This window comes from Notothenia coriiceps, unplaced genomic scaffold (genome assembly GCF_000735185.1).
Source record: "Notothenia coriiceps isolate Sejong01 unplaced genomic scaffold, NC01 NC01_scaffold00031979, whole genome shotgun sequence".
Taxonomy (NCBI): Eukaryota; Metazoa; Chordata; class Actinopteri; order Perciformes; family Nototheniidae; genus Notothenia; species Notothenia coriiceps.
In genome coordinates, this window is record NW_011364680.1 from 35,050 (window position 1) to 63,010 (window position 27,961).

The following is a 27,961-nucleotide window of genomic DNA, read 5'->3' on the forward strand; positions in this document are numbered from 1 at the left end:
GCCCTCCCCAGGCAGTTTGCTGCAGCGCTGGCAGACCTCCACGAAGCAGCACGACTCTCTCCGTCCAACCGGGAGATCAGGCGCCTGCTGGTCCGGGTAGAAGAGGAATGCAAACATCATCAGAAGGCGTGCAGCAACAACATGGCACAGGGTTACAACAGGGACCCTCACACCCACCACCATCAAACCCCAGAGGAAGAGGCAGACGTCTATTCGCAGGGAAGCCTTGAGAGGCAAGTCCCTGCGGAGCACACTGATACCGAGAGGGAGGAGGACAAGGACGAGGAGGAGGAAGCCAGCTTGCAGTGTGGAAAAAGTCCTGAGTTTTGGCTCCTGAATCCGTACGCTCCCAACAGGACCCTCCCTGGAGGCGTGGCCTTTGGTTTATCAGATCAGCCGCCATGTTTCCCTCAAGAGGAATATGTGCAGAACCAACTGTTTGTGGAGTTGCCCGAGCCCGTTTCTGCTCTGAACAGACAGAGCCAGGGCCTCAGCAGGACTCATCACCACTGCCACTCTCTCCAGACAGGGGGCCGGGTCGGGGGGCGGCCTCTCTCTCTGTGCGGCCCCTCCAGTCCGCTGCCAGGCAGACATATGTCCGCTTCCCTGAGGCCGGCCCCCGTGCTCGGTATTGACATCGGCTATGGATTAGCCAATGAACACCCGGGACACAGCCCCACTGAGCTCTATCACCCCATGTCTCCCAACAGCTCCTCCCCACCCGGGCCCCTCCATATGTACCAGCCCCGCTCCTCCAGCTTCTCCAGGGGCTCGGACAGACTGTCCACCCACTCTGTGGCTCTGGACGGCCTGGCTCTCGCCCTGGGGGCCGGTATGGAGGTCAGGAGGGATGGTGGGGGAGGAACAGCGGGCTCAAGGGGGTCCAGCTCCAGTCAGGCCTCCAGTGGGAACCTGTCAGACGGCGGCAGGCAGCAGGTGGTGGACGCCCCCTGCCCCCTCAAGAGTAGCGGGAGCTTCAAGACCAAACCTGAGCTGAAGCCCCGCCCCTTCATGGGAGTGATGGACAAATCAGTGCGAGTCCAGGGCCAGCAGACCTCTGGCCTGAGCCGACAGGGAGGAGGGATGGAGGGTCTCAGTATGTCAGTCATGGAGTTTCAAGGGTTGAGCAATGAGTTCAAACGCGCATCATTCCAGGAGCAGCAGAGCCGGGAGTTTGGGGAGCGGATCCTCCAGCGAGAGTCCAGAGTCAGCGCGTCCTCACAGCTCCGCTTCCCCGATGGGAGGCACAGACAGGCCAGCCTCACCAGAGACAACCCCGCTCTGCATATGGCGCCCATCAAACCCAAACGCTCGTTTATAGAGTCCAACGTGTGAATTTACTTTATCAAAGCACAGGTTTTCAACAAACTTTGTCCCACATAAGGTAGCAAGGGAGCTAGCTGAGAAGCTAGCTGCTTCCCTGGTGAGCCTGTTTTGTAGAGTTATGCTGCTGAAATGCATTTACAATCTAGAACCAGTGTTCAACTCAGGCTACTACGCTTCTGCTTACATGTCTACAGCTACACTAGTGTATACAAGAAAACCAGACATACCTTAAGTAGGGATTAAAAAAAAAAAGTAATATATTGTCTTAACTTTTCATTTATTATAACAAATATAGAAGTCAGAGAAAGCTTTTGTGCACGAATATAAAAAAAAAACCTCATGCTATTAGTTGCAGGATATGACCATTTCTATCGTCAAGTGTCTTTTAAAAAACATTTATATTTGTACGGTGTACACTATATTTGCAGATTATATATTTCCCTGTAAGTGGTTATCCGTCAGCATTACAGGCTTGAAAAGAAATTACTTTGTGTGCTTGAGATTCTTCTTCTTGGTACATTTGATAAAAGATGAGCTGTACGACTATAGTCACAATCTAATATTGAATTGATTGCTTCAATATTCACAGTATATGTAATTTATTTTTGCATAGCAGAGAACATATTCATAATAAGTGTTTATTGCTTTATTTGGACAAAGAGCGAGAGCGTTTACACAAGCAGTCAAGGATAGAACATATTAAGACTGTGTACATTGCTGTATGTCCATAGTTGTCATATACACTTTTCTGAGTCAGACTATGGATTACAGAATGTTACCACATTATCATTGTGGTATAATAAAATCTTAATGGAGGACTTCATTTCTACATCTACTTTTTTCACAGTGTAATCCATAAAATGCTCCCAGAGCTTCAGAGTGCGTATGGATAGATACAAATATAGAACAACCCAATTGATCTCAATTGGGTTGTTTTTTGCACAGGAAAGTAAATCATGACATACTTATCGAGTAGGGTTTGTAATAACCAGGGTCCTGTGATGGAAATCTATAAAAGCACTTGATATGTTATGTGTTACTGCAAAGAGACTAAAGTATTGGCAAGTATTGTTTTTGAAGGAGTTGGCGGATTTAGCCTTAGATGAAAGGCTAGTGAAAATCAAACCTGCAATAGCAGATTTTTTGGCCTCTAGGTGGCAGCAGAAAATACGTCATGAGCACAGCATTGACATATGATCACATTTAAAGTGAATATGAACTTGCTTATTTACACATAGTGATTACAGAGCAACATTAGCATTTGTGTTGGTCGACACCAGATGAATGTACGTCCAATATTCACTTTATTTTCAGCTCTGTATTTGGTCTCTACCAACTCCTGCTTAATGTTCCAGTGTGTTCAGCAGCTAGTAGCTAAATCGTAGTAGTTTGGGGATGATCGGTATTCAGTGTTTCTTTCGTTGCTGAAAACAATACTATAAGAGTGTTGAGAGAGATCTAATACAACGTTTCCAGCTAAAATGATCTATAAAGCTTTGTTATTATTTAACCTTGCGTTCCTCAGGTGGCCAGAAGCAGTGCTACCCTGTGATTCTCCTATTGCTCTGTAATAACTTTAGGTTTTATGGCAATTAAAACTAAATGAGCACAAAGAACATTTTGACCTGTTGATTTGATTCTGCTTCACAGTTAGCTTTATAAATTAATGCAAACAAAAAACTCTGACAGTTTGTAGATGCCTTGAATGAAAAACAATGAATCTGATGCACCTGTTCCTGAAATGCCTTGGACTCCTGTCTACTGTGGGGAAGATATTTGGGGTACTGTGGGTCAGAGGTCTTTCAGATGCTAGCGGCTGGTCTGCCAGCGGCCGATGGCCATTTTCAGGGTGTGATTCGGGGTGAGCAGGGTGGTCAGGAGGGGGAGGTTGGTCATGGGGCTGGACCGGTTCTTAGTGTTGATCCAGCTTTCGATGGCCTCTCTTTCATAGGAGTATCCATCTGTTGAGAAAAGTCCACACTAAAATGACAAAGAAATACAGGCTAATCTGTTCAGACTGAAGAAACAGAAAACGTTGGAGTCTAATGGACTGAATCCAATTTATGTGCGTGTAGTTATTTGTAAATTCTGTTAACGGGAAAAGGTCTCATTGTCGTTTACCGGCAGCAATGACTGGTTCCCTCATCAGCTCTCTGGTGATGGGACACAGGAACTCATCAGGAATGCCTGAACACACGGAATCACTCTTCAGCCCCTCCACCTTCCTCTGGAGTTTACTGCGCAGGCCGACTGACTCTATATATATATATCCACACACACACACACACACACACACACACACACACACACACACACACACACAAAGAATAGTAGAATAAGGAAATGTGCCAGAAGAGAAAAGACTTTGTGTCCTCTCATTAACACAGAAGTCACTGGAGTCTCAAGAAGAACAAGCTGAACTGACCCACTCACTAATATATACAATACATTCTATATCACAGCATTTCTTATTCCTGTGTTTAACACTTTTCACTCTTGGATGGCAAATGTGAGCGTGGGTGAGAGAGAACATTGTGGGAGTAGATCATCTCATCTCCTGACTGTCTGTCCGCATCAAAGTTAAAATCTAAGCAAGCACTCGAATGCATTTGACTTCCGAATACTGTCGAGAAAAAATCGGTTGAAATTAGTAGCTTTTCTTTAAAAATTGATAACATGATTATGACAGTTGAACACAAAGCCCTCCCTGATTGCCCTATTGGTACACTGTGTTTCACTTTGTTATCGTTCCTCTTCAGGAGGAAACAAATACATTGATTTGTAAAAATATAAATGTGTCTTAAACACGTTGCTACTCGATGCTGTTCTCCAAGTTCCCCAGCAGTCAGAGCACTGAAGCTGTTAAACTGAGGAGTGATTGACAGGCACTGTGGGATGGAAATGAAGGCATGGAAATAAAACAAACATTTGACAACTAAATGACGAGTACCGGCCTAACTGGCAGACTGACAACAACATTAAACTTCGACTGGTGGTTGTAAATCTTGCAGGGGAAAAGAAGCTATTAAAATAGCTTTTGAAAGTCACAAAGATTCCTTCATGTCAGACACACTTGAAAATACCCAAGAAGGCCTAATGACACTAGGTTTAAACCCACTTTATGGAAAACACAGTTTTGGGTTATGTAACTGAAGAAGTGCTCCAGATTAAAGTCAGGACTGCTGAAGCACCAGAGCTGAATACTTTTGCTGGGCAGCCTAATATGATGTAATCTTGCTGACTAAAACCCCATCAACGTTCACTCAGTCCTCCACCCTTACTTTAATTGAATGAGCTGACTTTAATCCGTGTATAAAGGTACAAAAATCCTAATCCACACACGTCCATGTTCATGCTCACAGAAGAGCAGGCGTGTAATACCTTTAAGACTAGGTTTATATTCTTACATTTGGACATAAGCGAGCTTTAGGACTGTGACAGCACAGGGGCCGAGGCAGTATCGCTCCAGCTGTGTGTGAGGATCCCCCCAACCCCCCTCACCTATGTGCAGCTCTGACGCCAGCGTTTCCTTGGTGAGACTGAGCAGCTCTGTCCCATCAATGTTGTTGGCCCTGAATCTGTCCACCAATCCCTCGAGGCCTTCCTCCACCAGCCACGCTGACACATCCCCCTCCGACCAATCGCTGACCAGCAGCCTGGATCGGCCCGCTGAGGTTCTCCCTGAGAAGTGAGTCAAAGGCAGACGCTCAGTCCTAGTGGGCTGTAACATGCTTTGTAAAGTGGCCAACATTCTCCGTGCAACACTATCCTGGAATCCTGCTGACTGGGTCTTGTGTGAAGATAAAAACAATTGTCTGGAGGTTTCATCGACTTCGTCATTGACACGAGATGAAACAAAAATGTGAAAAGTAGGTTGTACATTGCACACAGAATCGCTCCTACCAGCAAACACATGACTATTCCATATTATGAGCAAGTTATTTTAGTTTTTGTGCACATAATACAGAAGTGTTGCCTCATTTAGTGAATTTTACAGATTCCAGGCACCCAAGTGTGACGAAATATAAAAGACATATTTTCTTCCTTCTTACCTTCACTTGATGGCAAAGCAGACAGCTCTGAAACACAAAAAGAAAGGAGTAAGTAACTGTCAACGTGAGCAATGAAATGTAATCATTCAGCAAACTTGAGACTGAATAGTCATTAGGAAAAAGAGAGCGCAACAACAACAACTGTCCTTCACCACACAAATGAAACCAATTTACCTCGTGACTTCTCCAAAGCTAGAAACTCTGCTAAAGACTGAACTAGTCTGTAAATGTTGCATGGTAAAAGCAGCTCTCTTTTCCTTACAAGTGTCACGTGTAAAGGATAATAAATATTTAAAATAAAACGTACCAGGCAACGACTTCCCGCCTTTCCAATGGTCACGATGTGCAGGAGGAGACAGACAAAAGAATAAATTAAAAGACTGTGTGTGTGTGTGTGTGTGTGTGTGTGTGTGTGTGTGTGTGTGTGTGTGTGTCCCACCTCGGTCACTGCACCCGTCCTCCAGCCTCCAGATGTTTACAGTCTTATCCATAGACCCTGTAGCAATGAGCGGTGAGGTCGGGGAGAAGCAGCATGCCGTCACCAGCCTGCAGCAGAGGACAGTCATCACCTGTAGGATGGTCTGAGCAATAAGGTGTAACTTCCTCTATTATAGTAAAGGCCGTCTATCAAATATGGAATATCAAATTCAAATATCTTATTCCTTAGATTTCAATTAAAGACCAGTAATGGGAAACTTGCAGAAACAGAAAACACATGAAACCTTTAAATGAAAGTTGCAAAAAGAAACTTTGAAAAGTGATTCTGTGAACATTAGACACTGAAGCAGTTCTATTCAGATGCCCGCCATTAGAGTCCCAATTCAGTGATGGCATACCAAAGGCTCCCCGTCAAATTAAACGTAAAACTAAAAGATCTGAATGAAATGTAAAAGACGTTTCCAGCAGATTCAAGAATGTCAAAGCAACGTTAATGAAGACAATCTCTCTGAAACCTTAGCGGGATTGCTCAGAAGTGTTCATTCACAAAAGGCTGGTTTACTTCAATCAATGCGATTTAAGAATTTAGAGAAAGGCATACTTTAGCAATGTTTTATTACCACTAAAGCGAAAGGAGTTTCTTGAATGCATTTTGTCAAATGATATGATGTGCCCATTCATCCACTTTCTCTCAACTTGCCTACTTCCACTTCAGTTAGTGATTTTTTCCAAAATGACTTTCATTTGCCCCACTGAAAGGAAGAGAGCGTTCTGCCTTTCAATCACAGGTGGCTCACTGGACTTAAATAGCTTGTAAGTGTGATCATTCAGCCGTGGCTTATATGTACGGTATGTGCATGTGTGAGGGTAGTGAGAGACACAGGGACAGCAGGCTTACCTTTTGATACAAATGCTAAATGCATGTTTTGTGATCACACTGGGTCAATATCTATTAGTGTTGTCTGTTCCTTCTCTAAAGGTGAGATCTAGTTGTAAATGAGAGGTAGAAAACTAAAATGTGCCGCTTATGTTCATAAAACTGAACAATTTGATTATCTTACAGGTTATTATACTCGTCCAGTTATTTAAAAAACTAAATCATTCCAGGAATGCCTTGCAAAGCATCTTGCTGTGGATGTTCTTCTCCAGAGATTGTGTTTGTATGTAAACACAAGAGTAGGTTAGTACACTCAGACGTGTAAAATACATTTTTATATTCTATAATTAAGAAAATCCACAACATAATTGAACCACATTCATGTGAGTAAGTATTTACCTCTCGTGCTGGTTCAGTGTGTACAGCAAAATTGCATTTTTCTGCAATCAGATAAAGTAAGTGTTACGCAAAAAAGAAATAAAACAGTTTGTTATAAATGGAGCAAGGAAAAGTTGGACTATAAAATAAATCGATCTAAAAGGAGAGTTACTTACAGCATCATAGATTGCAACAGTTTTGTCCACAGAGCTGAAAGAAAAGAGATAAAAGTGTAACTATGTGAGCAGTATTTAAAAGAATATGATAAACCTTTGGTACTACTGCATGTTCAGATCCAGATTCACTCCATGAGGAATAAAGCAAACCACGTCGCCCCCTAGTGTTCCCTCTGTATACTGCACTCTTAAAGCGGATGCCGTTGGCCTACTTAAAGGTCTAGGCACAAAATCAATATTTTACATCACTCCCTTGATCCCAAATGCATCAAGACATGGACAGTGATCCACACAAGATCAAGAGATTAAAGTGAAATATACATTTAGCGTATGGTTTACTATTACAACAGTTAGAAATATGTACATGTGTCTGTTTAAGACCCATCAAATACAATTAGTGTATCATTTACACTTCTGCTGACAGTTTCTCAAAGTTACCAAAACATTTTTAGGCTTTATCTCAAATTCCCGGCCTCCATTGGTAGAAAATGTATTTGATACTTTCTATCTCATCAGAGAGAATATTCTGTCAGATTTTTCCCACAGTTGTGTTATTATTTTTGTGATAATGTCTGCTCTGGCAAAGAAAACAGGGGTGGGAGAAGTACTCAGATCTTATACTTAAGTAAAAGTAGAAGTACCAGGGTGTAGGAATACTCTGTTACAAGTAAAAGTCCTGCAATCAAAAGGTTACTCAAGTTAAAGTGCACATTCTGCAGATTGGCCCATTTCAGAATAATATATATTATATGTTTTGATTATAATTATTGATGTATTAATGTGTTTATCAAGCTGGTAAACTCATGCCATGGTGGAACTCATTTTAAATTACATAATTTACTGCTGGGTAGCATGTGAATTTAATCCAGGTGTAACTAAAGTCATATTTAAATGTTGATTATATTGTGTATCATCTATTAATTATTAATTGATATCTGTAAAGTAACTTAAGGTACTTCACAAATGTAGTGGAGTAAAAGTACACTATTAACCTCTGGATTGCAGTGGATTAGAAATACAAACATAACATAAAATGGAAATACTCAAGAAAATACAAGTAGGCTACCTCAAAATTGTACTTAAGTACAGTACTTGAGTAAATGTGCTTAGTTACTTCCCACCTCTGAAGACAGAACATATCAAAACAAAAAGCATAAGATTTGAGAAATGGCAAATCATTAATATGTGCAAACATATGAAGTCACCAAAACGCTTCTAGAACATTCTTAAAGATCGTACCCAGACACCAGCAGCTGTCCATCTGAGGAGAACGCACAGCAGAGGACTGGAGCTGATTGGCCCGTCAACGTGTGCAGGAGCTGCATCTTATAGCCTGCAAGAGAGAGGGGGGGGGGAACTGTAGTTACACACAACTGGGTCAGATAACCCCCACCCAACTGACACCCAGCTCACCAGTAGGTAAGGGATCATGTGCAGCGAGGCGGTCATTATTGGAAAAATAATTGTTGTTTTCTGTGACTGTCCAAGTCTGCTCACAGTTTATACCGTGGCCGTTTCTCAATGTCGAGTAAAGCTGCTCCAGAGCCACTATTTCAAGCATACTACGTCATCAAGTGGCGCCGAATCACTGTTTAAATGCCCAGCATACATGTGCTACCAAGCAAGCCTCCTCGACATTGAGAAACGGCCCGTGTTCCCTTTGTGTTTACTTCCTGTCTCCTTCTGTTGATTTATCTGACTTCCAGTGCTTTCTCTCTCTTGATCCTCCTTAGCAACGGTCATTATAGTGCTTAACAGTGGTCTATACTGCTGTCACTTCTGAAATGTCCAAATTTACCAATCAGAATCGAGTATTCAACAAAGCCATGTAATAAGCCATAGAGGTAGGAACGTTTTATACGAAGACTTTGTTCTGCTATTGGTCACAATAATTGTTAGCCTGATAAACAGACCCCTCCCAACACACACAAAATTATACAGTTGAAAAAGGAAACATTGGTCAGATATAAAAATAAAATACAATAGGAGTGCAGAACATTTAGAAAATGTTATATGCTTAATTTTTGGTCATATAAAAGCACTTCATAGCATCAGAAACCTCTGAAAGAAGCTTGTACTGGCAGCTATCGAAATAATAATATGTCTTGAAATACTGATGCTGGTATATTACAAAGCCGTTACACGAATAATTGTTATTTCCTCTGAGAGCTCTAATCTGAGGGGATGTTGTTGAACTGCACACATCTATATTTAGCCTCACACTCTTCTGTCTGACAAGGTAACAGTGAAATCCTGCCTTTATGGCGGCACTTGTTAACTATATACCTCGTTCGCAACACAGGAACATTGTTTATGGAAAACCAAGGTCAACTCTCTGAGCTGATAACGATTGGACGTTGTAATTATGACAGAAACGATCATGTGAGCTAAAGAGATCCTCCTGGTGTGCAAAGATATGTAAAGGTATGTGAGGATGTGTCACTCTACCTCCATAGCCGGACTTGTTAACAGCCCAGATCTTCAGGTGACTGTCCTGCCCACAGGAAGCCACACAAAACTGTACAGACTGACCACCTGGAAAGACAAAAACAGACAATAAAAACAAATATTCAAAAATCACAGACTCAATTTTTCCCTAACAACTATCAGTCGGTTGATTTGATTCTTCCCTACAGTGAAATAAGACTGCCTCATGAGAGATATAGTGAGGTTAGAATATATGTTAACAGATATGCATAATTAACTGTATGTACCTTATTATTCTTAATAACAATTATATTTTCATTTTTTTGTAGTTATTCATATTCATTTAGTTTCTGGTAAAGTTCAATTTGAATTCAAAATGAAATGGTAATGTTTTTTTTAATGTGTCCTTTAATGTATCCTGTATTAGTTTCTTCAATAATCAGATAGGAGGAATTCTTGCTGGGTTAATCTTATGCAAAAAATGAGTATTGACCAAAACTAAATTCCTGTGTAATTGTTATGAATCCTCACCACTGAGGATGCTGGGAGCGAAGGTGCAGCAGGTGACCCCCAGGTCGTGGGCGTTTTTCTCTGCGTGGAGCTGGTTCATGTCCAGGTCCCACAGACGCAGGTCCCCGTAGGTGGAGCCCGTCATGAACAGCTGACTGCAGGGGCTGAAGCAGCAGGCCACCATCGTCGTGTCACTCACTGCTCCGCTCCTGCAGAACACAACCAACATGTGCATCAGACATCTTTTAACGCCATTGTTCAAGTACAATCACGTATGGAACGGCATGCTGTTTGGAAAGCACACATGTCATTCAACTGCAAACAGCACTAAGGTTTCCGCTGGGTTAAATGTCACACAAAGTGACCTAGAAGAATCTGGAGGAAAAAACCCACTTCACCTTTTTAAATAATTGTTTTTATTGACTTAGTGTAACATCTTTACTAAAAATCTAAGATTGTAAATGAACCTTAGCAGCTGTTTGGAGGGGAAGTCCCACAGAGCCAAAGAGCCGTCCGATGCACCGGACACCAGGTGAGCAGAGTCAGGAGAGAGAGCGCAGATCCTCACAGGACTACGGCCGGGATGCTCCAGCACGGCCTCGATCTCTCCCGTGCTCATGGACCAGACCAACGTGGTGGCATCAGTGGAACATGAGGCGAGGAACTGTCCACAGCTAGTGAAGCAGCAGCAGTGCACGGTGTACCCATGTCCCGTCAGCGGGGAGAAGGGAAGCTCGGAGAAGTCGTGCGTGTTGTATATCCGGAGAGTTTTGTCCCCAGAACACGAGGCGAACAGTTTCCCAGAGAAGGCACACCAGTTGACATCGTCTCGGTGGTCTTGTAAAGTGCAAATCAGCGACGTCATTTGGAGAGCCGGTCCTGAAGTACACAAAGAGAGAAGGAAAGACACATTGTATAATAAGGAAACACTTTAATCTTACGGAAGAGGATTAGAGCCACATGAAAAAAATCTAATTCACATCCCCACTACTACCTCACTTTTTCATGTGGCCCTAATCCTCTTCCGTATAATCTTAATATTACATATCATTGGTAAATACATATTTTTGGGTTTGGACTGTTGGTCAGACAAAACAAGACATCACCTTGGGCTTTCAGGAATTGTGAGCTGTGAGTCTCAACATTTGAACGTTTCCATTTCTAAAAGCTCTGCTAATGTGTGTTGAGTGTTTCACATGGCAGACCACGTCCCTGTGAAAGCAAAGGACTAATAACTAAATATTTCAGATAAGTGCAGAGCTGTGCCCTCCACATAAGTGAGATTAGTTATCTGATGCTGATAGTAAAATAATACAAGAGCAAGTTAGAAGTGGTGGAAAAATGAAGATATTTACAGAGCAGACACACTGTGTAACTAAAGCAACTAAAGGCATGCATTGACTTCAGTAAAGTGTTATCCCTTCAATGTTGCAGGTTGCTCTATAATAGATTGTATTTTATTTGATGATTATATTTCGTATGATTAAAAGCAACTAGTAAGATAAATGTAGTGGAGTATAATATCCTCTGAAGTGTAGTGGAGTAGAAATATAAAATAGCAAATGGAAACACTCTAGTAAAGTACCTGTATAAATGTCACATATGAACAGCACTTGCTTATTTTAATTGGCTCATTTAAGTTTAATTGCAGACAATAAACAAGCTGAATACCGTTTTTATAGATTTGTAAAGATGTGCTAAGAAGAGAAACACCATCAGAAAGACAGCAGCGAAGCCTCAGGTGCTGAGTCTGCGGAGACTGTAGCTAAAGCTTTATGCTAGCTTTATACCTAATGTTTTAAAAACATAGGCCATTATTCACAAGCGACACTTTCAAACTATGACAAGTAACAGTCCAACAAGCAAACTCAGGCTGTAAATAACATAAAATGTTATGGTACTGTTAGCTACGTCTACCTTCAGCCGTGAAGCTCCCTCCGTGTTGTCCGTTCAGTTGAATGATGTTTACTTCCGCATTGAACAGCTGACCATTACGTCAAGCTGGTTACGTCACCCACTGTCTCATGTTGATGAGCTCTGAAATCACGACTCAATAATGGGGGGAAGTGGTGTAACTAAAGTCTTATGTGTTGTTGATTATATTTAACATCATAAATACAAATCTACAAAGTAACTAAAGGTATTAAATAAATGTAGTTGAGTAAAAGTACACGATTTACCTCTGAATTGTTGTGGCGTAACTCAAGTACTGCAATAACACAATTCTGATTTGTAATTTATTTGAGTAATTCCATGTTCTGCTTCCTTATACTTATACTACAATTCAGATTGTACCTTTTACTCCACTTTATTTATCTGACAGCTATAACTACTGATTACTTTGCCAATCATAATACGAATAGATCAAGATGAGATAAGAGGGGACATTACACTATGGGTATAACATATTATTATTATTATCAGACGTGTCCTATTTTGTCCACTGCATACTTTTGTATTTGGAACCTCCAGTCATGTGATAGTCTACACATGTGACTTGGGAAAGCAGGGAGGTGTAAAGGACATTTACTCAACACTTTTTCTTTAAATCATTTTACTCTCACTTTAACGGAACATTTGCACTTTTTTATTCACACAGCTTTTTAAAGCTGTATTTAGTTTAAATTTACTTCTCAGGTAAAGGCAGACAGAATGCTACAGACAACACATATGCTTTATGTTTTTTTAATTATGATGCTTTGCCATAAATTAAATTATTCTATTAAAAGAAATAATAAAGATGTTAGTAAGCGCTATCTTGAACTACAAAATGAAAATGCTATGAAAATACTATTGAGTGCATAAATTAGTTCTAATTTTAGAGAACAAAAATGCTTTATCCACACATCTAACACTTAAAAGAAACAGTTCTGTAGAATGGAGTTAAATAAAACAAGTTGAAGTCATGTACGTTGAAAAACATCCTTTTAATAGGTCCGTGCCACACACTAGTGAAAAATAAAGCTCCTACAAAAGAATGATACTTTTATTCCACAATATTTAAATAAAGTAACTTCAAGTACTCTTGACTTGCGTACAAAAAAATCTAGCTGCCTCCATCAGGCCACAACACACAGCAAGGTTCAACACAGTGGTTACAAATGGCCGTAGGTCCTCTGTATTGTGGCAGATTACGAGGAAATGCATCATGGAAGCATAACTGAATGCTTGTGTTTCCTTTTTTTCTGCTATGGAGAGGAATGATTTCTGTATCGCTGTCCAACTCTGGAGGCCTTGTTGGATTGAAATCAAATAAAAAATAACGTTGTCATAAGAATGAAAACTAAAACAATAACATCCCCTACATGCCCCTGTTGGAAGGGTAGGCACTACCAAGATTAAGGATACCACAGTGTTTGCAGAGGATATGTATATACTGTACAAACAATATTTATGATAATGTTTTCATCACGTTCACTAAAATAGAATGCTACAATCATTCTAAGGCATAAACAATATCTTAATATTCTTAAACAATTTTTACACATCGTTCCAAACAAGACATAATATTGACATTAATAAACAGTATATACACATGAATCACCTTTGTCTAACTGTTCCTCTGCTGTTCCTTTGAATAAATGCAGTTGTACAGTCTGAACAAATGAATGCAGTCCTCTGTTGCTCCAAAGCACTGAACAGTGTAAACAGGTTTTTTTTTCTTGGCTTTGTTTGATATTTGGGAGAAAAATTAAAAACACAAAGACACATTCCTTTTTTCAATTCGAAGCAGTTCAGCTGATTCTTCCTTTTCATAGAAAATGAAGTGGACCTTGATTCATAAATAATTATTACAAAATTAAATACATTCACTATAATACGATTAAATAACAAAAGACTATGTACAAGTAGTGGAAAGTATTCTAGCGCCGACATATCAGTGACAGTTGAGGATTAATTCAGTGCAGTGTTCTGAGACAGGGAATGGTATTGCACTACAACACCCCGTTTCTCTGGGACTCTTTGGGGCCCTGTTGTAATAAAATCAAGCACACCTCATAACATGACATTTAGTTTTTTCAAGGTGTCATCCCTCTTAAGCACACCATGGTTCCTTATTAAGAATCTGACTTGTTCTTCCATCCTGCAAAGCCACATTCTTCATCAGAAAATAAAGTAAAACCTGCTGCTCCGAAATGAAGAGTTTAATGGGTTTATGAGGGGGGGGGGGATCTGAACAGATGTTTAGTTTGTTTGTTTCAGAAGCTCAGTCCATCGCTTCTCAAAGAACTTCCTCATGTTGTGACCAGCTCGACCAATTTCGGAATTGTCTTCATTGAATTTTTCGCAGTTATCGTAGACCAAGTTGACATCAATGATGAAAGTCTCCAAGTTTTGATACCTGAAATAAAGGAAAAAAGTTAGACATCACTGAGGTGTACACACATGGTATAACTAAAACATATTTTGTAAACAAATATTTCCATACTTTGAAATGATGTGCAAACACTCTGAAGCTTTTCATAGGAAAATAACAAATGGAGGTTGACTTACTGGCTGTTCACAAGCTTCTCACGTATGGTGGAGAAGTCCATGGGCTTCTTGATGACCTTCCTATAGCCAGGGACTGATTTCTGGCTGACGGGTGTGAGGAAAGGCCATGCATCCTGATGCCGTTCCAACTCAGCAAGGAGCACCCTGTTGAGCACACAAACACACATGAAGTTAAACACAGAAAACACTGAAGGTTTCTTCTTCCCTATTAACTATACAATACATGCTGCTTATGTAACAACACATTGTTATTCAGCTCTGCAGTACCCCTCAGCTCGTACATTAATAGTCTTTCAGCTAATTGATTTGGTTTTATGGCGCCCGATTTATTGTTATCAAATGAAATGAAATCGTGTTAATTGTTTATTAATTAAGGGAAACATTTCACAGCTTAAGAGCCAGATATTTCCCAGAGGGGTTGGTATAGATTAAAAGCAGAGATTTATTTGATATTAATTAATTAGACATATAACTCTTAATGACTACTGGACGTGTGGACCAACATTTATTTAAAGGCAGTTTGAAGCTCATACAAACCAAAACTAGGAAAACCAGACTAACTAGGCTCAAATCTTACTTTGTGCTGAAATGAACTTTGAACTTTTGAACTTTTAATCTAGGCAAAAATAGCATAATTTGATTTGTTCAAAGACCGTATCTCTTAGGGTTGAACCACAAAATACTTTTTTTAATGGATAAATAGAAAATACAATTTGTTACAGCCCAACAGTAGATGGCAGTGACTGTGAAAGTGTTTATAAGATGGCGTATTAAGAAGCAGAAGTGTGAACAGGCTGTCAGTAAGTACCTGCACAGACCCAGGTCCCTGTTGTTGTCTCTGGCTGTCTTGGCTCTCTTCACAAACACAGGGCTTTCCTGATTGGCTGCTGGCAGAGCAGGTGAGCTCTCCTCTGTTTTCCTCTTCCTGCTGGTGTCTTTTGCTCCCTTCTTGGGCGTGTTGCTGGCACTGGCCGGATCCTCCTCCGGTGCCTCCCCGCTACCCGCCTGCTTCCCGTTCTTCTTCCCCTCTCCACCTTTCTTACCTCCTCCCCCGCTGGATGTTACTGCTTTGCTTGGAGTTTTTTTGTTTTTGGGAACTGGACCACTTGCCTGCGTAAAGGAACGGAAAGGAACGGTTCGTAAAGTGTTGAGTTAAACCAATTTATCAAATGTATACTCCCCTTTCTTAAAGTATCAGTTTAACTTGTCAGATCTTACACCACCAATATGATCTAGTTTGACCCTGAACACATCTACATAACACATGTTGTAATGCTTAAAATTATCTATTGTTTGATTTGAAGTATACAATACAAACTTCTCTATTGTATACTTCAAATCAAAGCATATACAGCCCAAGATCGATAGAGACTAATATCATTCTTTGACCAAGAAATTGTTGGTAAATACCAACATTGGATATTGCTGTAAATTGTGTGGATAAAAGTATTAAGATTTTAATAACAGAGGAAGGCGGGCATCAAAAGAACTACATGCTTAATAACTAGGATTTTCTCTAAACTCCAGTGAAGAAAGAGGACATTCTGAATGGCTCTGATACCTTAGATATGCAGGACGGGCAGTACCAGTCTCCCTCTGGGATGGTGGTGATTTTAGGTTTGTGACAGTAAGTGTGGCAGCCTTTGTCACAGCCGTCACACAGCAGGAGCAGATCCTCGTTATCCCCCTTCCTGCAAATCTGGCAGTACTAACAAAGCAAAACAAAGGCATCCATTAAAAAAAAGCAACGAGAATAGTAGCCACTCTAGATGTGTGGTTTGAAAATATGCTGCTCACCACTTTCATAATGGACCTCTCCCAGGCTATGGACTTCTGCAGCTGCTGGATGCACATGGCCAGCTGTGCAGCGCTGCGCACTTCAGTCAGAGCCTTCCTCCAGACCTTCATGCCATGGGCCACCTCCTCCTCACCACTAAGAGGAGATAATGAGGAGTGATGAGAAACCAGAATACTCACACAGATAGGTGAATATGTAAACTGAAAGCAGTAAACAGTATCAGTAGAACCAGCCGCCAACAAGACAGCAGACCATAATAAAGAGCTCCAGCTGTGCAGAGAGAGGTGTGAGGATTTTGGGGTGAAGGGCGCTGAGAAGAGTTACACACCGAATTTGTTATGTGAAGGGGAAGTGCATGCAGAAAGAGGGAACACCTGAGTATACTGTACTGAAGCACAACACCATGCAGATGACTGCAGAAAAGAAAACAAGCGGGTAAACCAGTCAAATAAGCCTTTACAGCAAATGAAGCTGAGTGGAGTCCCCCACCCCACTCAGGAAACTGCACAAGACCAAAGAAAGGAACAGAAATGCAACAAGCCACCACAAAAAAAATCTGCTGTGAAAGCAGCAAAGACCCTCACTGTTTGAGTAGTATGGGAAACATAAAGCACACAGAGAGGAAAGGGTTCTCAATGGGAGAGTGGGGAGCTTTGGTTGGAGATATGACCTACCCTTCCCTGTCAGCACTAGTGGATGGGGCGGGAGCAGGGACAGTGACCGTACCCACATTATCCAGCCTGATCTGAATGGTGGTACCTAAGGGGCTCCTCAGGTACCTTCTCTCGACGTTGCGCTCCAGATCAGCCAGACGGGTCACTGCTATGTCCAACGGGTTGTCCAGGTGACGAATCACCCTGCCCTTCTCCCCCCGCTCCTCTGGATGGTCTTTGGAGTCCTTGTCTCCCGTGTGCGCTGACGCTGCCGTGGACTTGGTGAGGGGCTTGTGCTCGTAATACACCAGGTCCTCCCGCTCAGATTGAGGCTCCGGAAATGTCCAGCCCTGGAAGATGAAAATCAGAATGAAGGCTTTTAGTCTCTGAACATGCTGTTCCCATACTATCTTTATCTTTACCTCAAAAAGTGAAGCTTTGTCATTTCATTTGATCAATTTGTGTGTTATCAATGAAATTGTGAACCAGGAAGTGAGTCCTAAAACACCAGAGTATTACCAGAATCTATTTATTTGTTACTTCTGTGTGTATTATTTAGAGGGATCTATTAGTGAGATGGGATAGAATATAAATAACAATGCCACTCACATAGCTATTTCAACCCAAACCACAATCTTCTCTTAAACCTCATCAAGTTGTTTCCTATGTATTTTGAAAATAAGAGGTGTGCACTTTACAAGGGGTGTTTCTTGGCAGTGAAGGGGAACCAACAAAAAACAAGAACATCTTAATTAAGCTATTATACGTATGGGAGAACATGGCCCCACTCCACAGGTTAAAACATGTTTCTTACACGCTAACAACATGTGTGTGGTTGTGTGAGCTCCTTACCTTGACCTGCAGGCTGGCGGAGGTGACCTTCCTCTCCAGCTCCTCCACCTGCTGCAGCACGGCGATGTCCATCTCCATGGCCTGCTCCTCCACACACCAGCCTCGCACAGACTCCACGCTCACCTGGCTCTCCTCCAGCTCATGCAGCTCGATCATGGCCACTAGATGGACGACATGAGAGATATCAGCCATGAATTCACACACAAACACACTTAACGATGCAGGTAAACACGCAAGCAATGTAGAAGGATGGCTCATAAATAACACAGTGTTTGCGGTGTATTCAGGGATCGCAGAGGGCACTCTATCGCTACAAAACTATTTTCTTAATATATGCTGTGATTAGTAGCTTTCTAGAAGTGTTTTAGGCACTCACCGTCTCTGTGTTTGGTGCAGGCCTGGGGGACGATCTCTGTGTATTTCTGCATTTGCCTCAGGAGGCCCTTCTCCCTCATGCCTCGGCTGTGGAGAGCTGCGACTAAAGCCCTCAGCTGGTAGATGTCAGACACCCGCCACCACCCTGTCAGCAGCTCTGAAACAACGAGCACAAACAGGCAGTTAAACCACAGGACACTGAACATACATCACTGTTAAAAGGGGCTTCACTCAGCTATGTTATACCCAAATGAAATTGCGTACAGCAGAGCAGAACGTTCCCTAATCCAATTATCTCGGATTATTCAGGCAAGTGCATTTTTTCAGGTAGGCGAATTACTTTTAACTTAAAACATGGGGGTTGATTATGGCCTCAACTTTATTCTTATCAATGCTTTTTGGTCACTCACCCTCTGGAATTGGCCGAGGTGTGAAGTGGTCCAGGGATTTGGGCATCTCCAGGGCAGGGGAGGGCATGGATGAGGTTTTCTCAACGCACGGTAAAGGTGATTCGCTCTTGCTGGAGACACTGGCTGTGGTGTTGCCCTCCAGAGAGTGACCCAGCATGGGAATGGGGCTGCTGCACAGAGGCAGGCTGGGACTTATCATGCTACAGGGCCAGCTTCCGAAAGAAACTCCTAGCAATGAAGCACTGGACTTCACCTGGGGGGAGAAGAGGAACAACAAAAGGGTGAGGGAGGTGGAGGAGAAAAGGTAGTGCATGGCAGAAATAACTGAACAGAACACAGCTACACTGAACAAATGTAAAATTTACTTTAAGCAAATGTGTTACGCCAAAAGGTTCCATATAATTGTATTAGGTTAGTTGAAAGCAATAGTATTAAAGGTCACCTATCGTACAAAATCCACTTTTTCATGTATTTTATACATAGATATGTGTCCCCTCTGTTTAAAGAGATTCAGAAAGTTTCGTCTCAGTAACAAAGACCCCCTCTCTTTTTGTCCTGATCCATTTCTATAAAAACCTGTCTGAAAATGAGCTGATCAGATTTTGGCCACTTTATGATGTCATAACGATGTTTTGGCTTGTGTAACCATTAGCCAATCACCAACCAAGGTAACACCCCCCCCCCCACCTTATCACCTGGATCTCTTCCTAGCATGGGGAGTGTGGCACCTTATTCTCATCTAAAGTAACAGACCCAGAATCAGGACTTTTGAAACAGGGCTGAAACAGAGGGGTTGATGGGATGCTGCAATGCACGATCTGTTTGGTATTTCGAGCCAAACACTTCAGAGACATGTTTTGTTTATAACTGAGACCTATATTATATTGATGAAAAAGAGTGTAATAGGGGAACTTTAAGTTGAAACTATTATTTTGTATTTATAGCTAAAGTCAACGTTTCAGTTTTGTCCGTCTTGGTGTAGCAGCCTCACCTGCAGGGCAGACAGCGGGTAGTTGAGGAGGCCAGCAGGGTGGTGTGGGCTGGCGGCGGAAGGGGTGAGAGGCAGGGCGGGGGACTTAGGTGGGGAACTGGGCCCGGCCGGGGTGGAGGACGCCTGGGGAGACACACGGGGGGCTCCTGGAGGGGGCGTGGTGACGGAGGTGAGGTCACAGGGGTTGCGAGGGAGCAAACTGAACCAGTGTCCGCTCCTCTCCGTCAGGACTCTGAGGAGCTGGTCGTTGGGTTGGAATGAGATGTATGGAGGTGGAGCGGGGGACGAGGTAGGAGGAGTGGTTTCTGGGGATTCACGTGGGGCAGACAGTGAGGCTGGGGGAGGGATGTTGGTAGTGTCATTAGTGGTCACCATGGAGTGGGGTGTTGCTACTGTCTGCTCAGAGGTATTGTGAGTGGGGGAGGATGGTGTTGCTGTGCTTGTAGCAACAGGAGAGCCGTTTTGCCCCACATGGGGACTCTCTTTCTCGTCTGCCGTCACAGCTTCCTCGCCAACGTCCTTGTTGACGTCCCGGAATGTGCACAGTTTGGTTACACAGCCTGGCTGCTGGTAGAAGAGCTCCTCCTTCTCTGACTCCAAGCCTTGCGTCCGAGTGCTCTGCCCATCGAGGTCTGTGGGTTTCTCCTTCTGCAATTCCATCTCCTGAGGTTCCTCTTTGACCTTGACCTCCTCTGCTGCTCTCCTCCTCCTCCTCTGTCGTTCCTCCTCCATTTCCTCTGGAGCTGCAGGGAAATGAGGGGGCGTACTGTTAATGTAGCTGAAACACAACTGAGGGCGGATTATTCTGTAACATTGTCCTACGCTTGCTTTTGGAAGAGTTGTATTAGATCATTCAAGTTTACAGATGCAATCTCAGACAAAGTTAAACATCATCTGTATATTTTACACTGAAGAAACAGAAGATGTTTTCACTTGTTTTCTTCATTCCTCTCACTTCTCTCTGCAATGTGCATAGTCATGGTTTTTTGTTTTGTGCATTAATGTGCTTCACAATCAAAAGAGCAAATGAAAACCTTTCAACATAATAATAAATCAAACTTAGTGTGAGTTGTCCTGTAACTACCTTCTCCACTCTCCATAGCTTCAATGAAGACCCCCCCACAGTGGGGAAGTACCCAGTACCGGCGGCGATAGCGGTCCTGGCCGTACATCATGGAGCGAAGAGAATGTGATATTTCAAACAGCTTTCTCCTGGTCTGATGATGTTGCTGCAATAATACAAAACACACTCTGTGATTTATATGCATTATTTTAATCTAAACAGTGTCAGGACGTGTCAAGCGTATGCTATCTCACGTCCTGATGCCAACACAGTGATATATTGAGTATTACTTGTTATGCTAATGAGGTGTTTTATTAATGCCATCAAAGGCAAATAGCCCTGTCAGTGTACATGTGCAAAACACATGTTTACACACACAGTATTAAAGAATGTACATGCTGCAGCTTTTTTATTACCTCATAATCTGATATATTAGTGTAGGAGGTGTTGCCTACTTATTTATTTCACTCAATTGTAATTAAAAAAGAAATATTGTCACCATGGCAACATAGAGTTAAGTCCAGTATAACCGTCTAGTAATGGTGGTTAATAAAAAACACCAATCACCCCCCATGTTTCGGTGGTTTATCTCTTCATAGTTGGATCCCCAAGAGAGTATATTTTAATCTCACTATCTGTGGGTTGCGTTTTTAATCACACATCATCAGTGTAAATCAACCATGCATTCACTTTCTGATGCCTTATTCATTTGTGTTAATGATTGTTAACTTAGTCACAGCACTTGTTCATTATAAAGACACACGTACCTTGGCTAATTTCTCTATCTGCTTCTCCAGCTCGTCCAGACTGGTGGCTTGCTCAACTTCATCCTGACAGGAGGAAACAAATCCAGTGAATGAGTGAGAACAGTAATTCATCTATAGATTCACGGCTGTTACCAGTCACAATTTCATGGCCAAAATCATTTACAATATTATTGTGATATGTATAGAAAATGAAAATGTATTGAAAACCAAAATAATAATGCTTATAGTAAAAAATTGCATTTTTAACTTTGTTGATTGTGTGTCTCTTTTTAATGTCTCGTAATGATGTTGAAAATGATGAAATATCATGGTTATTATCAATACCGGTATATTGCAACACCCCTGGATCCATCAACGTTTTCTTTTTTTTTCTTACCTCATCATAGGTCTCCACTTTTTTCACCTTCTTCAATTCTTCCTCCTCCTCATCCTCATCCTCCTCTGCCTGGTCATCACTGTCATCATCCTCGTCATCCTCATCCTCACTGTCTCCCGCCAGTTTCCTCTTGCGTTTGGTGGCAGAGGATGGCGTGCCAATAGACTGGTTCTCCTCCACGCCCATACTGGCCTCCCTCCTCCCAGTCCGTTTGGCATAAATGGTCCTCAACCTGCACAAACACACACAGGTTGAGATTGATAGTGAAGGGGGATCAAAGCATTGTTTTTTTGGATGAAAGAAAACGTACTTCTTTAGTTTTCCCTCCATAATGATCTTGTCCTTCCTCATGTTTGCCATCTGGTCCAGGTTCTTTTCAATCTCACTGGAAGGAGAAACACAGTTAGCATTGTTCTTACAGTATGTACAGTATGTTTGTGGTTTTGGTACCATCAAAAAGAATACGGCATATTAAGCCAAATATAATAGCTCTGAGAGGCTGGTTACTATCTACAGACATAGATAAGAGTTTAAAAAGCTGGTACCCTCGGGCATAACATTAATTCTTGCATAATCTCTTCACAAATGAAAGGACTGTATTGCAAATTACTGCTCCACACTGCATCAATAAAACACACCATTATAGACTAATGAATAACCTGAGTGTTAGGCCATAGAACATGACACATATATGTGTTCCCTTAGTGGTTGGTGAACAGGAATTTTTGGATTCCAGTTTTGGGTTTTAAATGATGTATATCTGGGGGTGGAGGAAGTGTTGCAGATCACTTTATAACCATAGATTTCAGCTGTTACTCCTACCTGATGACGGCTCTGCTGCAGGCCAGCTCGTTGCCCAGGAAACCCAGGATTGAGGCCTTCTGGGAAGGCTTGTGGGCCTGGAAGGCCTTGGTCTTCAGGCTGAGGGCCAGAGGGGCCAGCTCTGTGTTGGGACAATGGGCCCCCATGTACATCTGCAGCACCTCAGACACATTATCCCTGTTGATGCCAACGTTGGTCAGGTGGTCCCCCAGCATGGTTTTTGTCTTAAGAGAAGGAGAGAGGTCAAGTTCATGAACACTTTCTTGATGCTATTGTATTTTATTATTCTTTCACCACTGTGCAGCAAACACCTTTGTTACTTTTAAATGCCCTGTATACAAATACTATATATGATAACCGTAAGTTAAATTAATGTCCATGCATGTCAATATACATTTATTCACAACACAGGAAAACATACTTAAACATTAAATCAAACCCCAACAATCCAATACAACCAGATACATCTGTATTTGAAATGTGCTACAGAAAAAATATAAAAAGTAGTCATACTGTAGAATAGCAAAGGAATGAATGAGTGGAGCAATAACCTTTAAGATGTATTGTTGTGGGTACAAGGTCTACATGCAAAACATGCTGAGTTTTTTTATATCAAAGCAATGTAACATATTTACAAATGTTATCACACATTTGGCATATCATATAACACAATACTTATCAACCAAATGTATCATTAGGCTGTAGGACTATCAGATAGCAATAAGTGCATTTGCATTCTCTGGTGTAATTCTTAAGATGTCTCCACATGTTCAAAATAAGACACAAGTACAATAGATGACTTAATGAACTTCAAACCAGCTCACCCTTTGTCCCGGGGGCAAACCAGGGTCACAGACCGCCAGAGAGAGCAGTTTGACCAGAAGGTCTTGAACCTGGCCCATGCTGTCCCCCACATTGAGCAAGCCTTCCTGTAGCATGCCCAGGGTCGGCACGTCGGAATTCAAATCAAGCCCCAAAACCTTCCCGAAGCCCCGCAGGAACTGCATCAGCATCAGGCAGTCCGACACGGCACGTCCTGGCAGGATGAGTCCAGGAATCCGGGAGAACTCAGGGAGAGGCTGCAGAGAAAAGAGGGTGAAGTTGAGATTGTTGTGAATTTGGACTACAAAAAAATATGATTTTAATAGCTATGGGAAAATGGGAGGAGCTGTGATTACATCCCAAATCTGTTAACTGATATCAAGATGGTGCTTTCCAATTTAGAGCGACGGCTGCTTATTTTCTACATTATGCAGTACTCTCCTTTTACCACTTGGGGGCACACACGTCCACACATAAAAATGCCCACTTCCATGTGGTCATATCGTAAGTACTGACCCTCAGAAAATGTTTAAGATACTATAATAATAATAATAATTATTATAATTATAATTATAATAATGATAATAATAATAATAATAATTGTAATAATAATAATAATAATAATAATAATAATAATAATAATATTTGTGTGAATGTTTCAGTCTTTCTGCCTAAGTCAATGCATTTAACAGCACTTAAAAGAGGAAAGGAATGACACTGTAAGTATATCAAAGTGTGTATAGACTATCCACTCACACCAAAAGCACTGTCCGGATGATCTCAACTACCTACCTTATGATCGGACAGACACATATCTTCATTTGGCTTCTTCAGTTCTCTCGCTATCTCCAGCTCCAGCCTCCGTTGCTCCAGTTTACGCTCTTTGTTCAAGCGCTTCTCATCCCTTTTCTCCTGCCGCATGCGCTCACGCTCCTGGAGTGTCCAAAATTCAAGAGAGTATTAAGGAAGCAAAGTGTGCATATGCAATTCTGTGTGTGCGTGTGCGTGTGTGCGCGCGTGTGTGTGCGTGCGTGTGTGTGTGGTGCGTGTGTGTGCGTGTGTGTGTGTGTGTGTGTGTGTGAGAGAGAGAGAAAATAGACAAGAAGGTTTACTTGACTTTGCTGAGCGGTATTAGAATTCAGCCTAATGCTGCTGTGCATTCAAAAGAAAAGTGCTTGAGGGCCAGAATCTTTTGACTTGGTAAGTGTGTAGAAAAAAAATGAATGGAGCGAAAGAGTGCACAAAAAGGAGAGAAAGCGGGAATCTATCCAGGGAATAATGACTTAGGCTCTTTTGTATGGAGTGGACTGTGTGTGTGTATGTCTGCATTTATTTGTGTGCATATGGGCTACCTCTGCTTTCTTGCGAGCCTCAACAGCCTTCATCAGCATTACATGTTGCCTCCTCCTCTCCCTCTCCTAGAGTGGCAAAAACACAGGCACATTAACAAGCACACATTGCACATACAGCACTCAAGGTCGACTAAATCTAGTATGCATTCATGTAAAATTGTGATGCACGAAATTCAATTGAGGCACCATACTGGAACAAACACAAAACGATGCTTCACATGTATGCACTTTCACATGTATGGTTGAAGCACAAGTGAAGAGTACAGTATTACGATGACAACCAAAAAAGCAACACAAAGAATGCGATACAAAGTAGATGTGATGACAGGCTCAAAAAAGAGAAGCAGCTGGAGTCGGTGGCGGCGCCTCTAAACTAAAGCTGACACAACAAAAGCAGCAAAATGCTGAATGCCAGACGTCATCTGACGTGCCACTTTGGCATGATCAAAATAATACATTTTATTACATGAGTCAATGAAAATGTTTTATTGACATATCATCTTCACAATATTTAGTGAGGGGACGACATTTAGAATTGGTTGGTAAAGACTAGCCACAATCAGAGCAGCTCTACTTCAGTGGTTTTGGCAGCGTGAGTATTAGCACAATGTGCGACTGCAGAGGATGTCTATGTTGTTCTTTGGTGCATGATACACAGTCTACTGCGAAAAGGGCACAAGAATCACCGGTGACTGACTATCATTTTATTTGATCTCTTTAGGTTTCCCGCTCCACCGTATCAGGCTGTAACTCCCTCTGTGATCCACCAGAAAGACACAATTGCCACTATTAGGGCTTGCCAAGGACATTTCCAGCACATAGTGAGTAAAATGGGGCTTTGTGTTAGGGATTGTTTAGTCATTGTGATAAACAAAACAGGCTAGATGCCAAACACTCTGCTTCAACAGTTCTGTGCCCTTCTTGGTTTGATTTATCTACAAAAGTAAAACTTCAAAAAGGACACAGAGCCTTTGGCATTCTGCTTTTTCTAGCTTTCCAATTGATTAAAACATTGACAATGTTGAGGGATATTATGATATCTGCATGAGACAACCGTAAGTACCAGGATTATGTTATGTATCTCAATTTGCTCTGAGTTAAGGCAAAGGGGGTTAATGCAACAATCGGCTCTGAGTCCACGGTGAAACAGATAGGCAGACATTTAGATTCAGCTGTGACTATGTATGAGTGAGAAGGGCTAACAAGCAGGACAGCCAGGCCAAAATAAAATGCTACACAGAACCATATTTGTCCAGATGGTGGATTTATTTATATTGTTTTCTACAATAAGGTCTGTTTTTTAGGCAATGGTTGTTCTGAACCCTCACCAAAGTGGGTGAGGGTTCAGAACGAACAAGCGGGGGGAGTCTTCCTGGAGTATCTCCACCATAAGGACAACATGGTTCTTCAGAGCTTGTTTTCATTCTTTGTGCAGAGGTACAGGAACAGTGAATGACAAGAGAGGCGGGATGGGCGGTAAAGTCCAGCACTCGTGGACTGCAGAACAGATGCACGGACAAACAGACACAAGCTCAGTCTGGGCCAAATTGTCAAGCACTCATAGGGCACACAGTGAGGCTACTCCGTGCACATGTTACCCAAGCTCTTAAGTTACACGAGTATGTAGTCGTGATCTGGATGGAAACTCCTCGAATGGGCACTTGAACTGTGAGTGGGATTCGGTCTAGCAGTCTTTGCATGCATTCTGAGTTAGAAGGGGGGAGGATGGGGAGGGGGACAGAAGCTGCCTGGCGCACCGTGACAGGGTCAGTGTCCCTCAGGACGAGCAGATGGAGGCGCTACTGACTCTTTTCTCTTTTGTTGGTTTTGCTGGAAAGCCATGCAGAAGAATTGTAGTATACAGCAGCGCAGTGCTACACTAATGCATTGCTATGACAACCATAAACAACCAGTTACACACGATGGCAGGTGTTAGATGTACAAATAAACATACCCATACCCATTATCCTAGTCTATGCTAGTCTCCAACTCCGCGGCAAGAGAGATTGGCAAATATTATGGAACGAAATAAAAATCCAATACCCAAAAGCAAGTGCGTTCATAAAGAGAATACTGAAGACTTTCATTCAACAGATGTTGGTTAACAAGCACAATTTATATAATACTCACACATGCCTTGTATTTAAACCACCACACACACACACACACACACACACACCACACGCAACACACAGGCACAGACCAGACACGCACACACACACACACACACACACACACACAACACACACACACACACACCACACCAACACCACACACACACACACACACACACACACACACGACACACAACACACACACAACACACACACACAACACACAGGTCAAATTCCCTATTCACAGTCAAGTCTGAGGTAAACGGTTGTATTCGGCAGTACTATTATGTTTAAGAGGCAGAGCAAGTTTGAGTGAATTCCTACCTGGGTTGAGGATCTCGACTGCTGTCTCCTCACTCTTTCTCCTTGAAGGCAGCCAAGAGAAGATGAGGGGAAATCAACTAGGCTTCCATTGTGCCAATTCAGGCGGTCCTCCTGCCCGAGAATCGCCGCTACAGACTGATGGAATTTCACAAGGGCTGCTGTGATGCTGTACACGGCCAGCTGCTCTCAGTGGAAAACGCGGGCCACATCGTGGTGCATTTGAGGCCTGATTAAAGCTATTTGTGATTAAAAAGCGTCCTTGCCTTGTCTAGTATAGAATCCAAACTGACTGTGATTCCTACATCTGATTTTATTTCAAACACATACAAACAGTACCCTCTTATACGCGGTTTTCAGCTTCCATTACTTTTAGCAGTGGCACGTTCTTCCTTCCTTTCTCCGTTTGGCCTCTCTGGGAATACAAGATTCAAGGTCAAGCCGACTCTCAGAAGACGACAGACCATATATCATCAGTCTTAGGTCGAGGCTTAGCTGCACTGCTTAACTGATTGGTTTTTCAGTTTTCCTGCTTTGAGCACGATTTTCATTGCTCAGCTGAATATG

At 42.2% G+C, this 27,961-nt stretch overlaps 3 protein-coding genes across 6 annotated transcripts in view; 1 reads left to right on the forward strand and 2 right to left on the reverse strand.

The window, feature by feature from the left end:
- LOC104960575 (protein TANC1-like) overlaps nt 1-1,809 on the forward strand; it is a 33,497-nt gene extending 31,688 nt beyond the window's left edge. For all 3 annotated transcript variants that reach the window (XM_010788647.1, XM_010788649.1, XM_010788648.1), the window contains one exon: nt 12-1,809. In XM_010788647.1, the coding sequence (XP_010786949.1) occupies nt 12-1,335 (1,324 nt within the window). In that variant the 3' untranslated portion in view covers nt 1,336-1,809. The remainder of the gene's footprint in view (nt 1-11) is intronic.
- On the reverse strand, nt 1,587-12,165 carry wdsub1 (WD repeat, sterile alpha motif and U-box domain containing 1). Of its 2 annotated transcripts, XM_010788644.1 has the most exons (13): nt 12,102-12,165; nt 10,652-11,063; nt 10,206-10,393; nt 9,696-9,782; nt 8,487-8,580; nt 7,248-7,281; nt 7,093-7,133; nt 5,818-5,924; nt 5,686-5,703; nt 5,379-5,405; nt 4,828-5,007; nt 3,448-3,582; nt 1,587-3,287 (listed from the first exon to the last, which is right to left on the reverse strand). In XM_010788644.1, exons 2-13 carry the CDS (start codon nt 11,047-11,049, stop codon nt 3,136-3,138), a joined length of 1,461 nt encoding a protein of 486 aa, XP_010786946.1. In that variant the 5' UTR covers nt 11,050-11,063; nt 12,102-12,165; the 3' UTR covers nt 1,587-3,135. The 2 variants fall into 2 exon arrangements, with proteins under 2 accessions (XP_010786946.1, XP_010786947.1); XM_010788645.1 differs by lacking the exon at nt 4,828-5,007.
- Nucleotides 12,166-13,092: 927 nt separating this feature from the next.
- baz2ba (bromodomain adjacent to zinc finger domain, 2Ba) overlaps nt 13,093-27,961 on the reverse strand; it is a 61,960-nt gene continuing 47,091 nt past the window's right edge. The window contains 20 exon segments of the mRNA XM_010788650.1: nt 13,093-14,526; nt 14,679-14,822; nt 15,487-15,788; nt 16,240-16,386; nt 16,476-16,611; nt 17,256-17,479; nt 17,982-18,142; nt 18,358-18,513; nt 18,767-19,019; nt 19,758-20,500; nt 20,842-20,986; nt 21,588-21,650; nt 21,964-22,195; nt 22,274-22,348; nt 22,786-23,009; nt 23,610-23,864; nt 24,400-24,540; nt 24,960-25,025; nt 27,398-27,435; nt 27,734-27,794. Coding sequence (XP_010786952.1) covers nt 14,370-14,526; nt 14,679-14,822; nt 15,487-15,788; nt 16,240-16,386; nt 16,476-16,611; nt 17,256-17,479; nt 17,982-18,142; nt 18,358-18,513; nt 18,767-19,019; nt 19,758-20,500; nt 20,842-20,986; nt 21,588-21,650; nt 21,964-22,195; nt 22,274-22,348; nt 22,786-23,009; nt 23,610-23,864; nt 24,400-24,540; nt 24,960-25,025; nt 27,398-27,435; nt 27,734-27,794 — 3,723 coding nt within the window. The 3' untranslated portion in view covers nt 13,093-14,369.